This window comes from Mustela putorius, unplaced genomic scaffold, assembly GCF_011764305.1.
Source record: "Mustela putorius furo isolate JIRA1106 unplaced genomic scaffold, ASM1176430v1.1 tig00003983_pilon_pilon_pilon, whole genome shotgun sequence".
In the NCBI taxonomy this organism is placed as follows: Eukaryota; Metazoa; Chordata; class Mammalia; order Carnivora; family Mustelidae; genus Mustela; species Mustela putorius.
This window is the reverse complement of record NW_025422123.1, coordinates 3,475,419-3,490,034: the sequence shown is the minus strand read 5'-3', so window position 1 is coordinate 3,490,034 and position 14,616 is coordinate 3,475,419. Positions and strand designations below refer to the sequence as shown.

Here is a 14,616-nt window from a genome sequence, read left to right as displayed (position 1 = left end):
TCTCGGCTACTTTGGGGAAATAGACACGTTTGAAAGTATAACTCTTGGGGAGCCTGGGTGGCTCAGTGGGTTAAAGCCTCTGGCTTCAGCACAGGTCACATCCCAGGGTGCTGGGATCGAGCCCCGCATCCGGCTCTCTGCTCAGCAGGGAACCTGCTTCCCTTCCTCTCTCTGCCTACCTTTCTGCCTACTTGTGATCTCTGTCTTTCAAATAAATAAATAAAATCGTAAAAAAAAAAAAAAGAAAGAAAGAAAGTATAACTCTTTGGAGAAAGAAAACACAATTTCTGTCAGGGGAATTTAAAACCGCTTTTTTTTTTTTTATATTTTGTTTATTTATTTGACAGACAGAGATCACAAGCAGGTAGAGAGGCAGGCAGAGAGAGAGAGAGAGAGAGAGGAGGAAGCAGGCTCCCTGCTGAGCAGAGAGCCCGATGCGGGACTCGATCCCAGGACCCTGAGATCATGACCTGAGCCGAAGGCAGCGGCTTAACCCACTGAGCCACCCAGGCGCCCTAAAACCGCTTTTTAAAAGAAAATTTGAGGAGATGCGTAGGATCTTGGGAAATCGGAGAAACCACCCTGATAGGTTGTTTAAGGGAAATCAGAAACTCTGGGGAAAACAACGTAATAAGAGCAAAAAGGGCTTTTCCACTTCTAAAAATGTAAAATTACTGGTAGGAAAGGGTAGAATTATGTATATGTGTGTGTGTGTACGTATGCTTGTATGTAGGTAGTATAAATGCGATATATTGATTGTAGAAGTCAGTAGAGAATCCAGTTGTTCAGCCTCTTTCTCCCTCAGAGAGTGGCTGGATGCTCATTTTGCCCCTTTCTCTTTTCTTCTAAGTCTCAAGTGTCCTCTTTCTCCAGAGGGACACATTTTCTTTTTTTACAAATTAAAAGCAGCAGCAACAACAACAAAAACAAAACCAGGGTCTACTAAGTTCCAGACACTGCTAGGTACTGGGGTGACAGTGGTGAGCAAAAACATTAACAGTCCCTTCCATCCTGGAGCATATTGTGGGGTAAAGGAGGCAGATAGGTCCAGATGCTGTAATGGGGCTTTGATCTAGCAGGGAGTTGGGAGAAGGCTTCCCTCAAGATTAACCCTGGACTGAGATCTGAAGGAGGCAAAGGGAGCCTTTTGGGCAGGGGAGAGCTGATAGTCTCTCCTCTTCCAGTGACTGCCCATTTCTCATTTCCACTACACATAAATTATATTGGCCTCTAAGTTATCAAAGACACTTCTTTTTTCTTTTAATTGTTAAGTTCTTAGGGAGTAACTCATAACTAATAATTACTGTTATAGACCATGTATGTACAGTAGGTAAGTATATAATACACACATCTAATATACATTATCATCTCTTGTTTTATATAATAAAAGCATGCAATGATTTTTTTTTTAAGATTCCATTTTATTTATTTGAGAGAGAGAAAGTGAGAGAGAGCACAAGCAGAGGGAGGGGGAGAAGCAGACTCCCCAGTGAGCAGGGAGCCCGCAGTGGGCTCAGTCCCAGGACCCCAGGATCATAATTAGAGCTGAAGGCAGGCACTCAACCGACTGAGCCACCTAGGCATCCCAAAACATTCAATGATTATAACAAAATTTAGAATATGTATCTCAGTAGAACTAAAAGCTCTATAGATATTCACAGTGGTGAGAGATCACATTATTTTGGAAGATTCAAAAAAGCCATATTGAGAAAGTATTTTTTGAGTTGTGATTCAAAGGTAAAATTTGGTCAAATAGAGTAAGAAGGCTGGAGAGGTGAGTTGAGATATATTCTAAGGACCTTGAAAATCAGTCCAAAGGGTTTATAGAAACTAAGTAAAAATGTTCTATTTCACTTTTAAGGACTTTCCTGAGATATTTTTTCTTTTATGTTTACCTTAGAAAATTTAAAATATGCAAAAAAGTTGTACAAATGAGGGACATCTGGGTGGCTCAAGTTGGTTGGGCAACTGCCTTCGGCTCAGGTCATGATCCCAGAGTCCTGGGATTGAGTCCCTTCTCGTGCTCCTTGCCCCGAAGGGAGCCTGCTTCTCCCTCTGCCTCTTACCCCTTGCATGGATTTATCATTTTTTGGTGGAGGGGGGAGCACATTTGATTTATCTTTTTATCTCTCTCTTTCTCTACCTCCCTATACACACATACTCATAAACACATGTACAGATTTTTTTTTTTTTTGCTACAAAGAAAGTTATGAGATAAAGTTGTAGACCTACTAACTTCATCTTTAAATAATTCCATTTCTAAATAATTTGTCTCCTAAGAACAAAGATTTTCCTGTATAACCACAATAGAGTTATGATACTCTTGAGATACTTTCTAAAGTAAATTTTGAGTATTTATGTTATACAATTAATAATAAATGGTTACTAATTTTAAATGGCTTTTTAACAATGACTAAGATATTAAGTGCTATAGAAGTATTTGCCTATAAAAACATATTTTCATGGGTGGAAAATTAAAGAATATGAAAATTTTGACATATGGTGAAGAGTCTTGCATTCTTGTTCCCTGTCTGTTCAGTTCCCACTCTGAAGACTCCTTATTGCAGGCAACCATTGTTCTTTTTTTTTTTTTTAAAGATTTTATTTGTTTGACAGAGAGAGATCACAAGTGGGCAGAGAGGCAAGCAGAGAGAGAGAGAGAGAGAAGAGGAAGCAGGCTCCCTGCTGAGCAGAGAGCCTGATATGGGGCTCAATCCCAGGACCCTGGGATCATGACCTGAGCTGAAGGCAGAGGCTTTAACCCACTGAGCCGCCCAGGTGCCCCTCTAGAGGTTTTTTATGTAAGTATGAGCAAACGTGAATATAGATTTTTATACCCCTCCCTTTTTAGAGAAAAGGTAGCATTCAAAACACACTGTCCTTACTTGTTTTTCAGTTAACAGTATGATTTGCAGATATTTTTCCATTAATAGTTACAGAGTGTCATTTTTATTTACAATGACATAATATTCCATTGTGTGAATATAGCATAATTTATTTAAATAGTTTATTCTTACAATGAGATATCACCTCACACCAGTCAGAATGGCTAAAATTAACAAGTCAGGAAATGACAGATGCTGGCGAGGATGTGGAGAAAGGGGAACCCTCCTACACTGTTGGTGGGAATGCAAGCTGGTGCAGCCACTCTGGAAAACAGCATGGAGGTTCCTCAAAATGTTGAAAATAGAACTGCCCTATGACCCAGCAATTGCACTATTGGGTATTTACCCTAAAGATACAAACGTAGTGATCCAAAGGGGCACATGCACCCGAATGTTTATAGCAGCAATGTCTACAATAGCCAAACTATGGAAAGAACCTAGATGTCCATCAACAGATGAATGGATAAAGAAGATGTGGTATATATACACAATGGAATACTATGCAGCCATCAAAAGAAATGAAATCTTGCCATTTGCAACAACGTGGATGGAACTAGAGCATATCATGCTTAGCGAAGTAAGTCGAGCGGAGAAAGACAACTATCATATGATCTCCCTGATATGAGGAAGTGGTGATGCAACATGGGGGTTTAAGGGGGTAGGAGAAAAAGAAATGAAACAAGATGGGATTGGGAGGGAGACAAACCATAAGTGACTCTTAATCTCACAAAACAAACTGAGGGTTGCTGGGGGTAGGGGGGTTGGGAGAAGGGGGGTGGGATTATGGACATTGGGGAGGGTATGTGCTTTGGTGAGTGCTGTGAAGTGTGTAAACTGGGTCATTCACAGACCTGTACCCCTGGGGATAAAAATATATTATATGTTTATAAAAAATAAAAAATAAAAATAATTTTTAAAAATAGTTTATTCTTTTTTTTTTTTTTTTTAAAGATTTTATTTATTTATTTGACAGACAGAGATTACAAGTAGGCAGAGAGGCAGGCAGAGAGAGGAGGAAGCAGGCTCCCTGCTGAGCAGAGAGCCCGATGCGGGGCTCGATCCCAGGACCCTGGGATCATGACCTGAGCCGAAAGCAGAGGCTTTAACCCACTGAGCCACCCAGGCGCCCCAAAAATAGTTTATTCTTGATATACATTTAGGTTGTTTCCAATCATTTAATATTGAAACAGTGCTACAACAAATTTGCTTATTTGTATTTGTAAACCTTGCACATATTTGCATTTGTAAAAATTGATTGATACATTGCCCCCCTCATCCAGAGGTTGTACCAATTTCACTCCCACCACTAACTGTGGGAGTTTCTTTAGGCTTTTGATAAGGTTCTATACCGAGAGGTAAAATATGTGAATGTGAATTATTGTTGATATTTTACAAGTTTAAATGAAAGATCTGTCTTCAAGAGAAACTAAAAGGTAGGGCTGTTCTTATTCCTATAGAATAGCCAACATTTTTCATCTAACCCTAACCTTATTTTCTGTCCCATTCTCTCTACCCCCTCATGCAACTGCATCTTTAGAATCATAATCAATAATATCTGTTGAGGACCTTCTATATGCAGGGCACTGAACTAGGTCTCAGAGTTATGAAATAGATACAGTCCTCAAGGAATACACTGTTTATTTTTATTTTTTAAAAAAATTTTTATTTATTTGACAGACAGAGATCACAAGTAGGCAGAGAGGCAGGAAGAGAGAGAGGAAGGGAAGCAGGCTCCCCACTGAGCAGAGAGCCCGATATGGGGTTCAATCCCAGGACCCTGGGATCATGACCTGAGTCGAAGGTAGAGGCTTTAACCCACTGAGCCACCCAGGTACCTGGAATACACCGTTTAGTTGGTCAGACATGCACATTATTTATTATGTTGAGTTCTGGAATGTAAAACACATCCCTAGCTTTGGTACATTTAATCCTTTATTGCATCCTATCTGCATGTCCTTTCTTTTCTGCCCCTTTGCCTACCCAATTCCAATTGAGCTATTCAAGTATTGTTGGCTTCTATATAGCTCTTCATTTCTCCCATTGTCCATTACTGAAACATATACAACTTGTATTCCATCTTCCTAATGCTGATAGTGGATTTGGTATTTCCCAGGTGTCAGTTAACTGATCAGTTAAACTAATAGATGCAGATCGTTATGCTTCTGATTGGCATGGGCAGGGCTGGTCCTAAATCCATTTTGAAAAGGTGACCTCAATTTGGAGGATCTCCCTACTCGTTTGCCCTTTCCTCTCTCTGCGTGCCTTCTCTCCTGGGTGAGCTCTCAGCCCTCACTGGTACCCTCACGTAATCTTTGATTGGGTGTCAACTAATTATTAGGGTGTTATTTCAAAATGGTCTGAGATGAGAATGTTATTAATGTGTATAGGGTTCATGATACTTTTGAAAACAACAATAGAAACTGAAATGACAGGCAGTATGGTTGCAATTTTTATCAAAGGGCCGTATATTTCACCTACTATGTAATTCACCTTCTCTTACCTGAGGTGAGTTAATGTACTGAGACCCTGGCCCTCCTTACCTCCTATATTCTGCCTTCCCCACTTAACCCTGTTGTAGGGTTCAGGAATTCTGGAGCCATTGCCCTTAGAGCACTTTTTAAAAAAAGGCTTTTTAAAAAATTTGTTGTAGAGAGAAAGAGAGATAGTGAGAATAGAGAGAGGGACAGGGAGAAGGAAAAGGAGAGGGAGAGAATCAGAATCCTTGCGGAGCATGGAGCCTGCCATGAGGCTCCATCCCAGGACCCTGAGATCATGACCTGAGCTGCAATCAAGAGTTGGAGGCTCAACAGACTGAGCCACCCAGGTGCCCTCAGAGCTCTACTTTTGAACCCAGCCAGGCAGCCATGGCTCAGTGGCTTCCGGTGGTAGGACAGGGGGCCTGTGAAGTGGGGTGAGTAATCTCCCGTGCCCTTAGACACTCTTCCTGTTGTCTTTCCCAGTCCCCTCACAGCCTGGCTGTCCCCTTGTGAAAGATTTTGTTTTCCAACTGTGTCACCCTGCATAGGTGATGCTCCTTGTAGTCAGGCAGAAGTGGGTCTCACTGGCTGCCCAGAGTGTGTCAACGTGTGGGTTCAGGTAATGATGCTGTGTTTTCATTGCACTAGAATATCTTTTCCAAGCACTCATGTCCATGAGAACAAATCAACTAGTATTAGAGAGGTTGTAAAAAGGGCGTGAAGCAGTGTCTGGTACATAGAAGGCCTTCTATAATATATATATATAATCTATAATCTATAATATATATATATAATTTATTTATTTGACAGACAGAGATCACAAGTAGGCAGAGAGGCAGGCAGAGAGAGAGGAGGAAGCAGGCTCCCCGCCGGGCAGAAAGCCTGATGTGGGGCTCGATCCGAGGACCCTGAGATCATGACCTGAGCCGAAGGCAGAGGCCCTTAACCCACTGAGCCACCCAGGTGCCCCCTATAATATTTGTGGAATGAATGAATGAATGAATGAGTGAAGGAAGGCTAGGTTAGTATCCAGTCTCTCCTTTCACCTCCATCCCCTGCCCCACTGTCCCATTTCCAGGGAGGAAACTTTAACTGGCTCTGTTTTCCACTTGTGTCGATTAGTGAGTCTCAGTGCTGTAGGCTAGGATCACCTGGGGAGCTTTAAAAAAACCACCAATCTGTAGTTTTATTCCCAGACCAAGAAAAAAAATTTTTTTTAAGTCTCCAAGTTGATCTTCATGTGTAGCCAGAGTTGAGAACTACTGTTCTAATAATGTGTGTTTATTCTCCCATGTCTTGGTTTATTAAATTGGTGCCATCCATTGGTTCTTTTCTCCCCCCATTGATTCTTTAACATGACAGATGGGGTTTAGCTCATACTATACCCTCTCTTCTCATGGTTGATAGTTAAATTATTGTAAAACTTCCATTTGTTGTCTTTGGAGACTTCAGTAATTTAAAATCCTCTTTCTTATTTCATGTATTTTTAGCACTGTCATATGACTCCCAGTTTTATAAGATGCAGATATTAACTTCCCTGTCCTCTGTTCACTTGGCCTTCCATACCCTGCTCTTTGTCCCTTACACTTATTTTATTTTTATATAGCTGGAGTCATTAGCATTTATATTCTGGCCTCCAGCCACAACAACTCTTCCATACTTTGTCCATCAGCTGAGTCCAAAAGTTAGAAACTAGTAACCTTGGTTTACATTTTTATACCTATGTAAATATCATCTAATACCAAGTCCAATGGTAGTAGCTAAGATATATAATATAAAGCTTATTATATACCTCGCACTTTATGAACATCAGTTTTTAATATTCGTAAAACCTTAGAGTCCTTTTTAACAAATGAGGAAACTGAGGCCCAGAGAAGCTAAGTATCTTGCCTAAGAATAGGAAATTAGAAAGTAACTGGGCCAAGCCTTGAAGCTTCCCCTATGGGAAGATAGGATAAAAATGTCTTTTCTTAGGTTCAAGTTTAGGACACCTACCAGCTGGAAAGAGAATGTCCATCAGGGATATATACACATTTTTTCCTTTCTCTTTTTTTTGGGGGGTGGGGTTGGAGGTGATGGTTGTCTTTAGTCCCTATTATGTAACTCTGGTCAGCCTTCTTTTTTCCATTTCTGTTAGTGACAGATTTCAGCCACTTCAAGATCCCCCTCTTTCTCAGCAGATGGCATAGTTTTCCTCTTCATGTACAAAACTGAAGTCATTGGGGTAAACACCTAATTTCCTTCTCCCTTGTCCCAGACTTCTGTACCTGCACGTCACATCTTACCAACTATTCTATCTCAAAGGAAGGGTGCCCCACCCTCTAACTTTGATTCAAAGTTAATCTTTCCATGTGATTTTATTCTCCTTTGTCCCAAACCTTTGTCCGAAACCTTGTTGGGACTTGGCCTCAACAATTTGCTCTGCTCTATGTTCCGTTGCCATTATTCCTGCTCTAGTTCCTCTCCTCAACCTACAAAACCTGCTCAAGACTCTCAACCTAGAAAATTCCTTCAACTCACCTCTTCCTTTTGCCACTGTCTGTTCTTTTTCCATCATGGGCACTGCTTGGAATAGTAGTCTATACTTCTTTTTTTTTTTTTTTTTAAGAAATCACAAGTAGGCAGAGAGGCAGGCAGAGAGAGAGAGAGGAGGAAGCAGGCCCTCCGCAGAGCAGAGAGCCGATGCGGGACTCGATCCCAGGACTCCGGGATCATGACCTGAGCCGAAGGCAGTGGCTTAACCCACTGAGCCACCCAGGCGCCCCGAGTAGTCTATACTTCTTGATGCTACATCTAGTCTGGTGGTTCAAATTCACACTTCACTGTCATGCAAACTTCCTTCTGTTCAGCCTTCCTGCATGGCCAATTTTCTTTTGCTTTACTTCAATCCTGGGTGACATCAGCAGTTCTTTTTAAAAAGAGCAGTTTGTCCTTGGTGAGAGACTTTGAGCCTTTCTGAGATTGACCAGTAGTCCCACTAAACTGAGGCAAACTGTTTTGAAATTATTATTCAGCTCGGGTATTTTTTAGCCATTGAACATTTAACTATAATATGTTGACTTGATGTCCTGTGAGATGAGGCAATGACTGTTGATTTTGCATTTCACAGATTTAAATGTTCAAAGTACTAGCTAATGGCTTCAAGCTCTCCTAAAGAAGTTCCCTTCCTCAGCTAAAAGAAAAGGTCCCGCTGAGTTTGAGATGAGGACTTGCATTCTGGAAAAGGTGGTTTGTCCCTGTGAAGGGGAGGTATCTGTTTTCCAATTTGGAAGCAGATGGTCCCGCATGAAGAGAGGCCAAGACTTCAGAATCTTCACACTCATTTCTGTCCACCCGTTGTGTCAGTATCCAAAGGTAAAAGGTTATGCAAGGCTCTGGGATTAGGGGTTCTGGCTACCAGCAATAAAATCCATATGTGCTAGAATGACTTTTTCCCTCAGAGTAATCACCTCCCAGTCATAAAACAAGGGACAAAACCTGCGATTGTTTGAAACCTTGTCCAGTCATATAGGTAGAGTACTATTAAGTGGAACACAGAGGAATATCCTGTTGAAAGGACCTAAAAAATGATTCCTTTATTTTCAATTTAAACCACATTAAAATTTGCTTCACATTCAGGCCATAAACTTCCTGCATGACCTTTTATTGCTTTCTGGACTTTCTCACTCCCTTTCCTTCTCTTCTCCCACATGATTCATAGTTTCCATTTCTTTGAGTTTCCCCCAATTTTCTTCCATACCCTTGCTCAAGGGTCTGTCCTTCCAGAGCTGTTCTCTGGCTCTCATCTAGTCTCTCTCTGGGCCTATTGTCCCACTGTCATCCTGGGACTTTCCTTCACGTGGGTTGGATTCACCTTCTGCTAAATCTTTCTCTTTCTTGGTTTAGTCATACTCTGTGTTATTGGAATACTCCCTCCTAAGGAATTTTGTATGGGAGAAAAATTCTCGAGCCTCTCAAATGTCTTCATTCGCCTCTCACTTGTGACTGAGAGTTCAGCTAGACATGGAATTCTAGGTTGAAAATAATCTTTTATAGAATTCTTGGGGGCAAAAATGGTTCCTTTATATTCTAGTATGCATTGTAGTTGGGAAGTCAGTGGCCAAACTAACCTGTGTTTCTCTTTGGAGATTTTTAGTGTCTCTTATGCCTAGTGTTTTGAAATTTTAGTATGTTCTGGAGGTGAGGTTTTTACTTCCCCATTTGCTGTGTTGGGAACTGGGAGGGGCTTGTGTTTGTATGTGTGTGTGTGTATGTGTGTGGCAGGGTGCGGAGTTGGGGGGACTTTCTAATCTGATGTTTGGTGTCCTTCAGCATTGGGAAGCTCTCTTACACTGCTTGCTTTGAAATTTTCCTCCTCTGTTTCTCTCTTTCTGGCCATCCCATAAATCGAACACTCATCTTTCCATATTGACCCTCTATATTACCTATCTCTTCTCTCGTATATTTTTCACCTTCTGACTTTTTTTCCCCAAGTGATTTCCTTGACTTAATATTTTCAGACCATCCATTGTCTTTTGAATTTTGGCGATCATATTTTTTAAATTGGAAAGATTTTGTTCTAGGATTGTTCTTTCTTCATAGCAGTTTCTTTTTTTTTTTTTGAATGTGATATTGTCTTAAATCTCTCAAAATATATATATTAGAATTGGCAAACATTCTCTTCCATTCCCTGAATTACATGTATTCTTCAGGATTAGTTTTCTTTGTTTTTCTGATATTTCTCTTGCATTCTGTGGTCCTTCTCAATTGCTAGTGATCCTTTATTTTAAAGAAATTATGGACTGGGTAGCTGGTGTGGGTTTTTTCTGCTTTTGTGTGAGTATGAAGGAGGTAGTAGTAGTAGCTAACATTTATGTAGTGTCTATCTATGTTCCGGACACTTCCTTGTGAACTGATTCAGTCATCTCCCAAACTCTCTATGAGAGACTTACTATGCTATTTCATTAGGTTTAATAATATGCCATCAATTGTAAAATATACCATCATTTTGTTTACTTCTAAAAGGTAAATGTCATTGAAATATGACATGCCATAGGTTATAAAACACATTCTGATTTTGGAGACATTACAAAATCTTATGGTTGATGAAATAATACATTACTATTCCCTTCTTACAGTTGGAGAAACTGAGGCACGGAGAGATTAAATAACTTGTCCCTGGTTACACAGTGTTACCTATAGTGGATTTTACATTTGAACCCAAGTGATCTGGCTTCAGAATTTTACCACTATGATTAATTAGTGCCCCATTGAGTGGGGTCTCAAACTGAGGCATAGGAGGGCTCTGAGTTAGGGGGACTTTAGGAACACGAGTCAGGGAGCTCACTTTCTCATCCTAGGTCCTCCAAATGCTGCAACAAGGAAACCTTTAATTTGAGGCACCAACATTCATAAAGAAGCTTTGGCTCTCTCCACAAGATTTGTTCTCTTCCATTAGAGAAGAGTGGCCTGGGTTTTTCTTGCCTGAAGTTTGTGCTGGGTATAGTGGCCTGGGGGTGTCAAGGGTATCATGTGGTACAGTTGATCCCCATCAGCCTTCCAGTCAAGGTCATGTCTCCTTCTCCCAGCCCTGGGGTTTTAGTGCAGTAAATGGGCTTCCAGGCCTCAGGAGCTCCTATGGTGAGGTCTTGGCACTTTCTCTGCCTGGCTCATTTGTCCATATCTTGCCTCATCCGCTTTCTGCCTTCCAGAAACACATACACATCTCTCATCTGCTGTTGATCCATCTCCCATTCTTTTTCACTGTTGTGCTTTTATTCTAATTTTATGCATTCATTTTGGTGGTGTCTTGGGAGGGATTAGGGGCAGTGGGAGGCTGATGCTTATGTCCAGGCTTGAGCCAGAAGTCTCTAGAACTCTATTAAATATTTAGTGAACAAAATCAAGATTATGAAAGTACGATCACCATAGGAGAAATTAAAATAGTCACAGTATAGCTAGCAGCAAAGAAACACTTATAAAACCTTAGAAGTATGTTTGCTTGAAAGTTTTCCCAAGTGCAGCTAAAGGGACAAAGTTTTCTAGGTACGATTCTCACCACAGCAATATTTTTTAAAGTTTCAATACATTGAGGCTTATTATTTGCTTTATGAAGGAATTATTCTTGCAAAAGATTAACCACATGATTGTCCCAAATTTCCCAGGAGGCCTTTCAGACTATGATTTTATTTTCAGAACACTGTGTGGAGATCTACGTATATACATTCACATAACTTTTCAGCACAGAGCAAGATATCCTTTTTCCCTCTGGATATTAAAAATTCAATTCTTGGAAAATACAGTTTTACTTTTATGTTTAATTCATTTTTGTCATATTGTCACAAGACCTCTTACTTCTCCGATATATGGTTATTTTAGAGCTTTGATTTAATAATTTCTTTCCTTAGGGTGGCTGAGTCACCCAGTCTCCCCTGGGTGGCTCAGCCATTTAAGCATCTGCCTTCAGCTCAGATCATGATCCCATGGTTCTGGGATCGAGCCCCGCATCAGGCTCCTTGCTCAGCTGGAAGCCTGCTTCTCCCACTCCCTCTGCCTGCTCCTCTGCCTACTTGTGCTCTCTCTCTCTGTAAAGTAAATTAAAAAAAAATCTTTAAAAAAATAATTTCTTTCCTGTAATCTTATAATATTTTTTATAACATTGTGGCATAGGTATTTTGCTGTGTAAATATATGTAGGACAGGGATACTGGTCTCTCTTTAGTCAGCAGATGATCCTGACTAAACAGGTTGAGTACAGCAGAGCCTTGAAGACATTTTGCATTCAACTTAAAAAAAAAAAATTGTATTTATTTGAGAGAGAGAGAGTGTGTGCACGGGAGCATGTAAGCACAAGCTCTGTGGGGTGGGAGAGTGGGCCAAGCGGAGGCAGTGGCAGAAGGGGCAGATGCTCCTGAGTAGGGAGCCCAATGCGGGGCTCGATTCCAGGACCCCAGGATGGTGACCTGAGCCAAAGGCAGGTGTTTAACTGACTGAGCCCCCCAGGTGCCCCTCCATTCAAATTTTAATAGGAATGGATAAATGACCAGAACCCAAACACAAGCCACTAGTACCAGGAACCTTTTTTTTTTTTTCATTTTATTATTTTCAAAAGATTTTGTTTTTAAGTAATCTATATACCCAGCATGGGGCTCAAATTCACAACCCCAAGATAAAGAGACATGTGTTCCACCGACTGTGCCAGCCAGGTGTCCCAGGGACCTAATTTTTAAATTTTGCTTTCAGAGTCTGTCCTGAAGCATCTGTATAGCCAACATAATTTCCTACACAGTTTTTCCTACATTTGACAGCTCTGCACAATGATAATTGATATGATACTTTGATGATTATTTGTTTGGTTGCAGGGAAGAGAAACCTACTCTGGTCACCTCCAAAAAGCTGTGGTGAGGATGTTTATGAAACAGAACTGAACTTGGTGGGGTCAGGTTCTCAGGGAATTCTGGGGCCAGTCTTTTTTTTTTTTTAATCTTGCTTTTCTAGTAAGTGTCTGGTGGCTTACTTACTGGTGGCTTTTTCTTCTCTGTCAACCAGCTTTCTCCATCTCTCCTTTCAGTGTTTCCTTCCCTTTCATAATGTTTGCTTGCAAATGGATTTGACTTACCCTAGGCCCAACATAGTCCTGTAGCATTACTGGTCCTGCTGCCGATTTTTTCTTAGTTTCCTGAACACTGAACAGAGAAGAAGGGACCCTGTTCTATTTAGAGGCTGGGTTTTGACTACCTGACCAGCCAGTGAATCATGGTTCTTGGGTCAGGCAGGTATCCATCTCTGATCCAAACAGCTTTGGGCCTGAGCTCAGGGTGAGGACATGGAAGAAGGAGCTTGATTGCTTAGGCAACATGGCAGATTCTATTGAAAGGGGGTGTGGGCAAGTCACACGATGATTGGCATCTTTAATGATGCTTGATTTCATTGTTGGAAAACTTTAAGTATGTTTGGAACAACTTGGATGCATGAATTCATGTTTTAAACTGTAAATTGCATGAGACTAAATACAGATCAAGATTTTCCACCTGGAAAGCAGGGTAGTGCTTGGATTGAGATGTGCTGTAGGTATTTGTGTTGGATTTGAAAGACTTAGGTATAATAAACAGAATGCAAAACAATATCAGCAATAATCTTATATTGATTATACATTTAATGATAATATTTTGGATATATCTTTTTTTTGTTAAAGATTTTATTTATTTATTTGACAGAGAGATATCACAAGTAGACGGAGAGGCAGGCAGAGAGAGAGAGAGAGGAAAGCAGGCTCCCTGCTGAGCAGAGAGTCTGATGCGGGACTCGATCCCAGGACCCTGAGATCATGACCTGAGCCGAAGACAGTGGCTTAACCCACTGTGTCACCCAGGCGCCCTGGATATATCATCTTAAATAGAATATATTACTTATGTTATACTAGGTGTTACTACTAGGAAATTTGAAATTAGTATGTAGTTTGAATTATATTTTTATTGAACAGAGCTAATCTATTCCAATATAAGACTTTGCTTTTCTATAATCATTGATGATGAGATTTCATCCCTCTCGTCTAATAAGACAGTTTTTTATGACTAGTGGTGAGGGGTTTACTGATAGTTAATAATCTCTTCTGAACTCTTCTGCCCATGTAGGTCACTATCTGCCTTTTCAGCCCAAGGAGAGTAGCAGTGGCCAGAACCATCACCAGGAGGAGATAATCCACAAGTTGGCCATGTAGTTGAGAAAAATCGGGGACAGCATTGATTGTGTTCAAGAGGTGGGTCTTCTGTTTCCCCAGCAACAGCCAGTCAGGTAGCCAGGAAGAGCAAAGAGAACAAAGGCCGTCAAATGGCTGAGACGCCCAGGAATTAGCAGAACACGTGGATTAATGATGTCCAGATCACGAAACCTTAGATCTGAAAGTTGTGAACCTGAGTCAAAGCCAGTATTTGATCTCACACTTGCTACTCAAACTGTGGTCCACAGAGAGCTAGACAGCAGAGGCGGCATTTGGCAATTGGTCAAATGTGCAAAATCTCAGGCCCCAGCCCCAGTGCTGGAATCAGAATCAACTTTTTTACACATGCCCTGGGAGATCTGTGTGCACATTAAAGTGTGAGAATTGTTGCTCCCCACCCTCAAACTGGGGGGCCTATTAGATTCACTTGCGGAGTTGTAAGCACTATAGCTGCTTGCGCCCCACCTTGAGGGATTCTGACTGAGTTAGCCTGAGGTGTGGCCTGGGCAGCAGGTGGTTTAAAGGCTCCCCAGGTGAATCTAATGCTCAATTAGGGA

The 14,616-nt window shown here is 41.0% G+C and overlaps 1 protein-coding gene across 1 annotated transcript in view; it reads left to right on the top strand.

Moving 5' to 3' along the window:
• Positions 1-14,137, top strand: part of PXT1 (peroxisomal testis enriched protein 1) — a 47,341-nt gene extending 33,204 nt beyond the window's left edge. The window contains 1 exon segment of the mRNA XM_045071017.1: positions 13,974-14,137. Coding sequence (XP_044926952.1) covers positions 13,974-14,137 — 164 coding nt within the window.
• Positions 14,138-14,616: the final 479 nt, after the last annotated feature.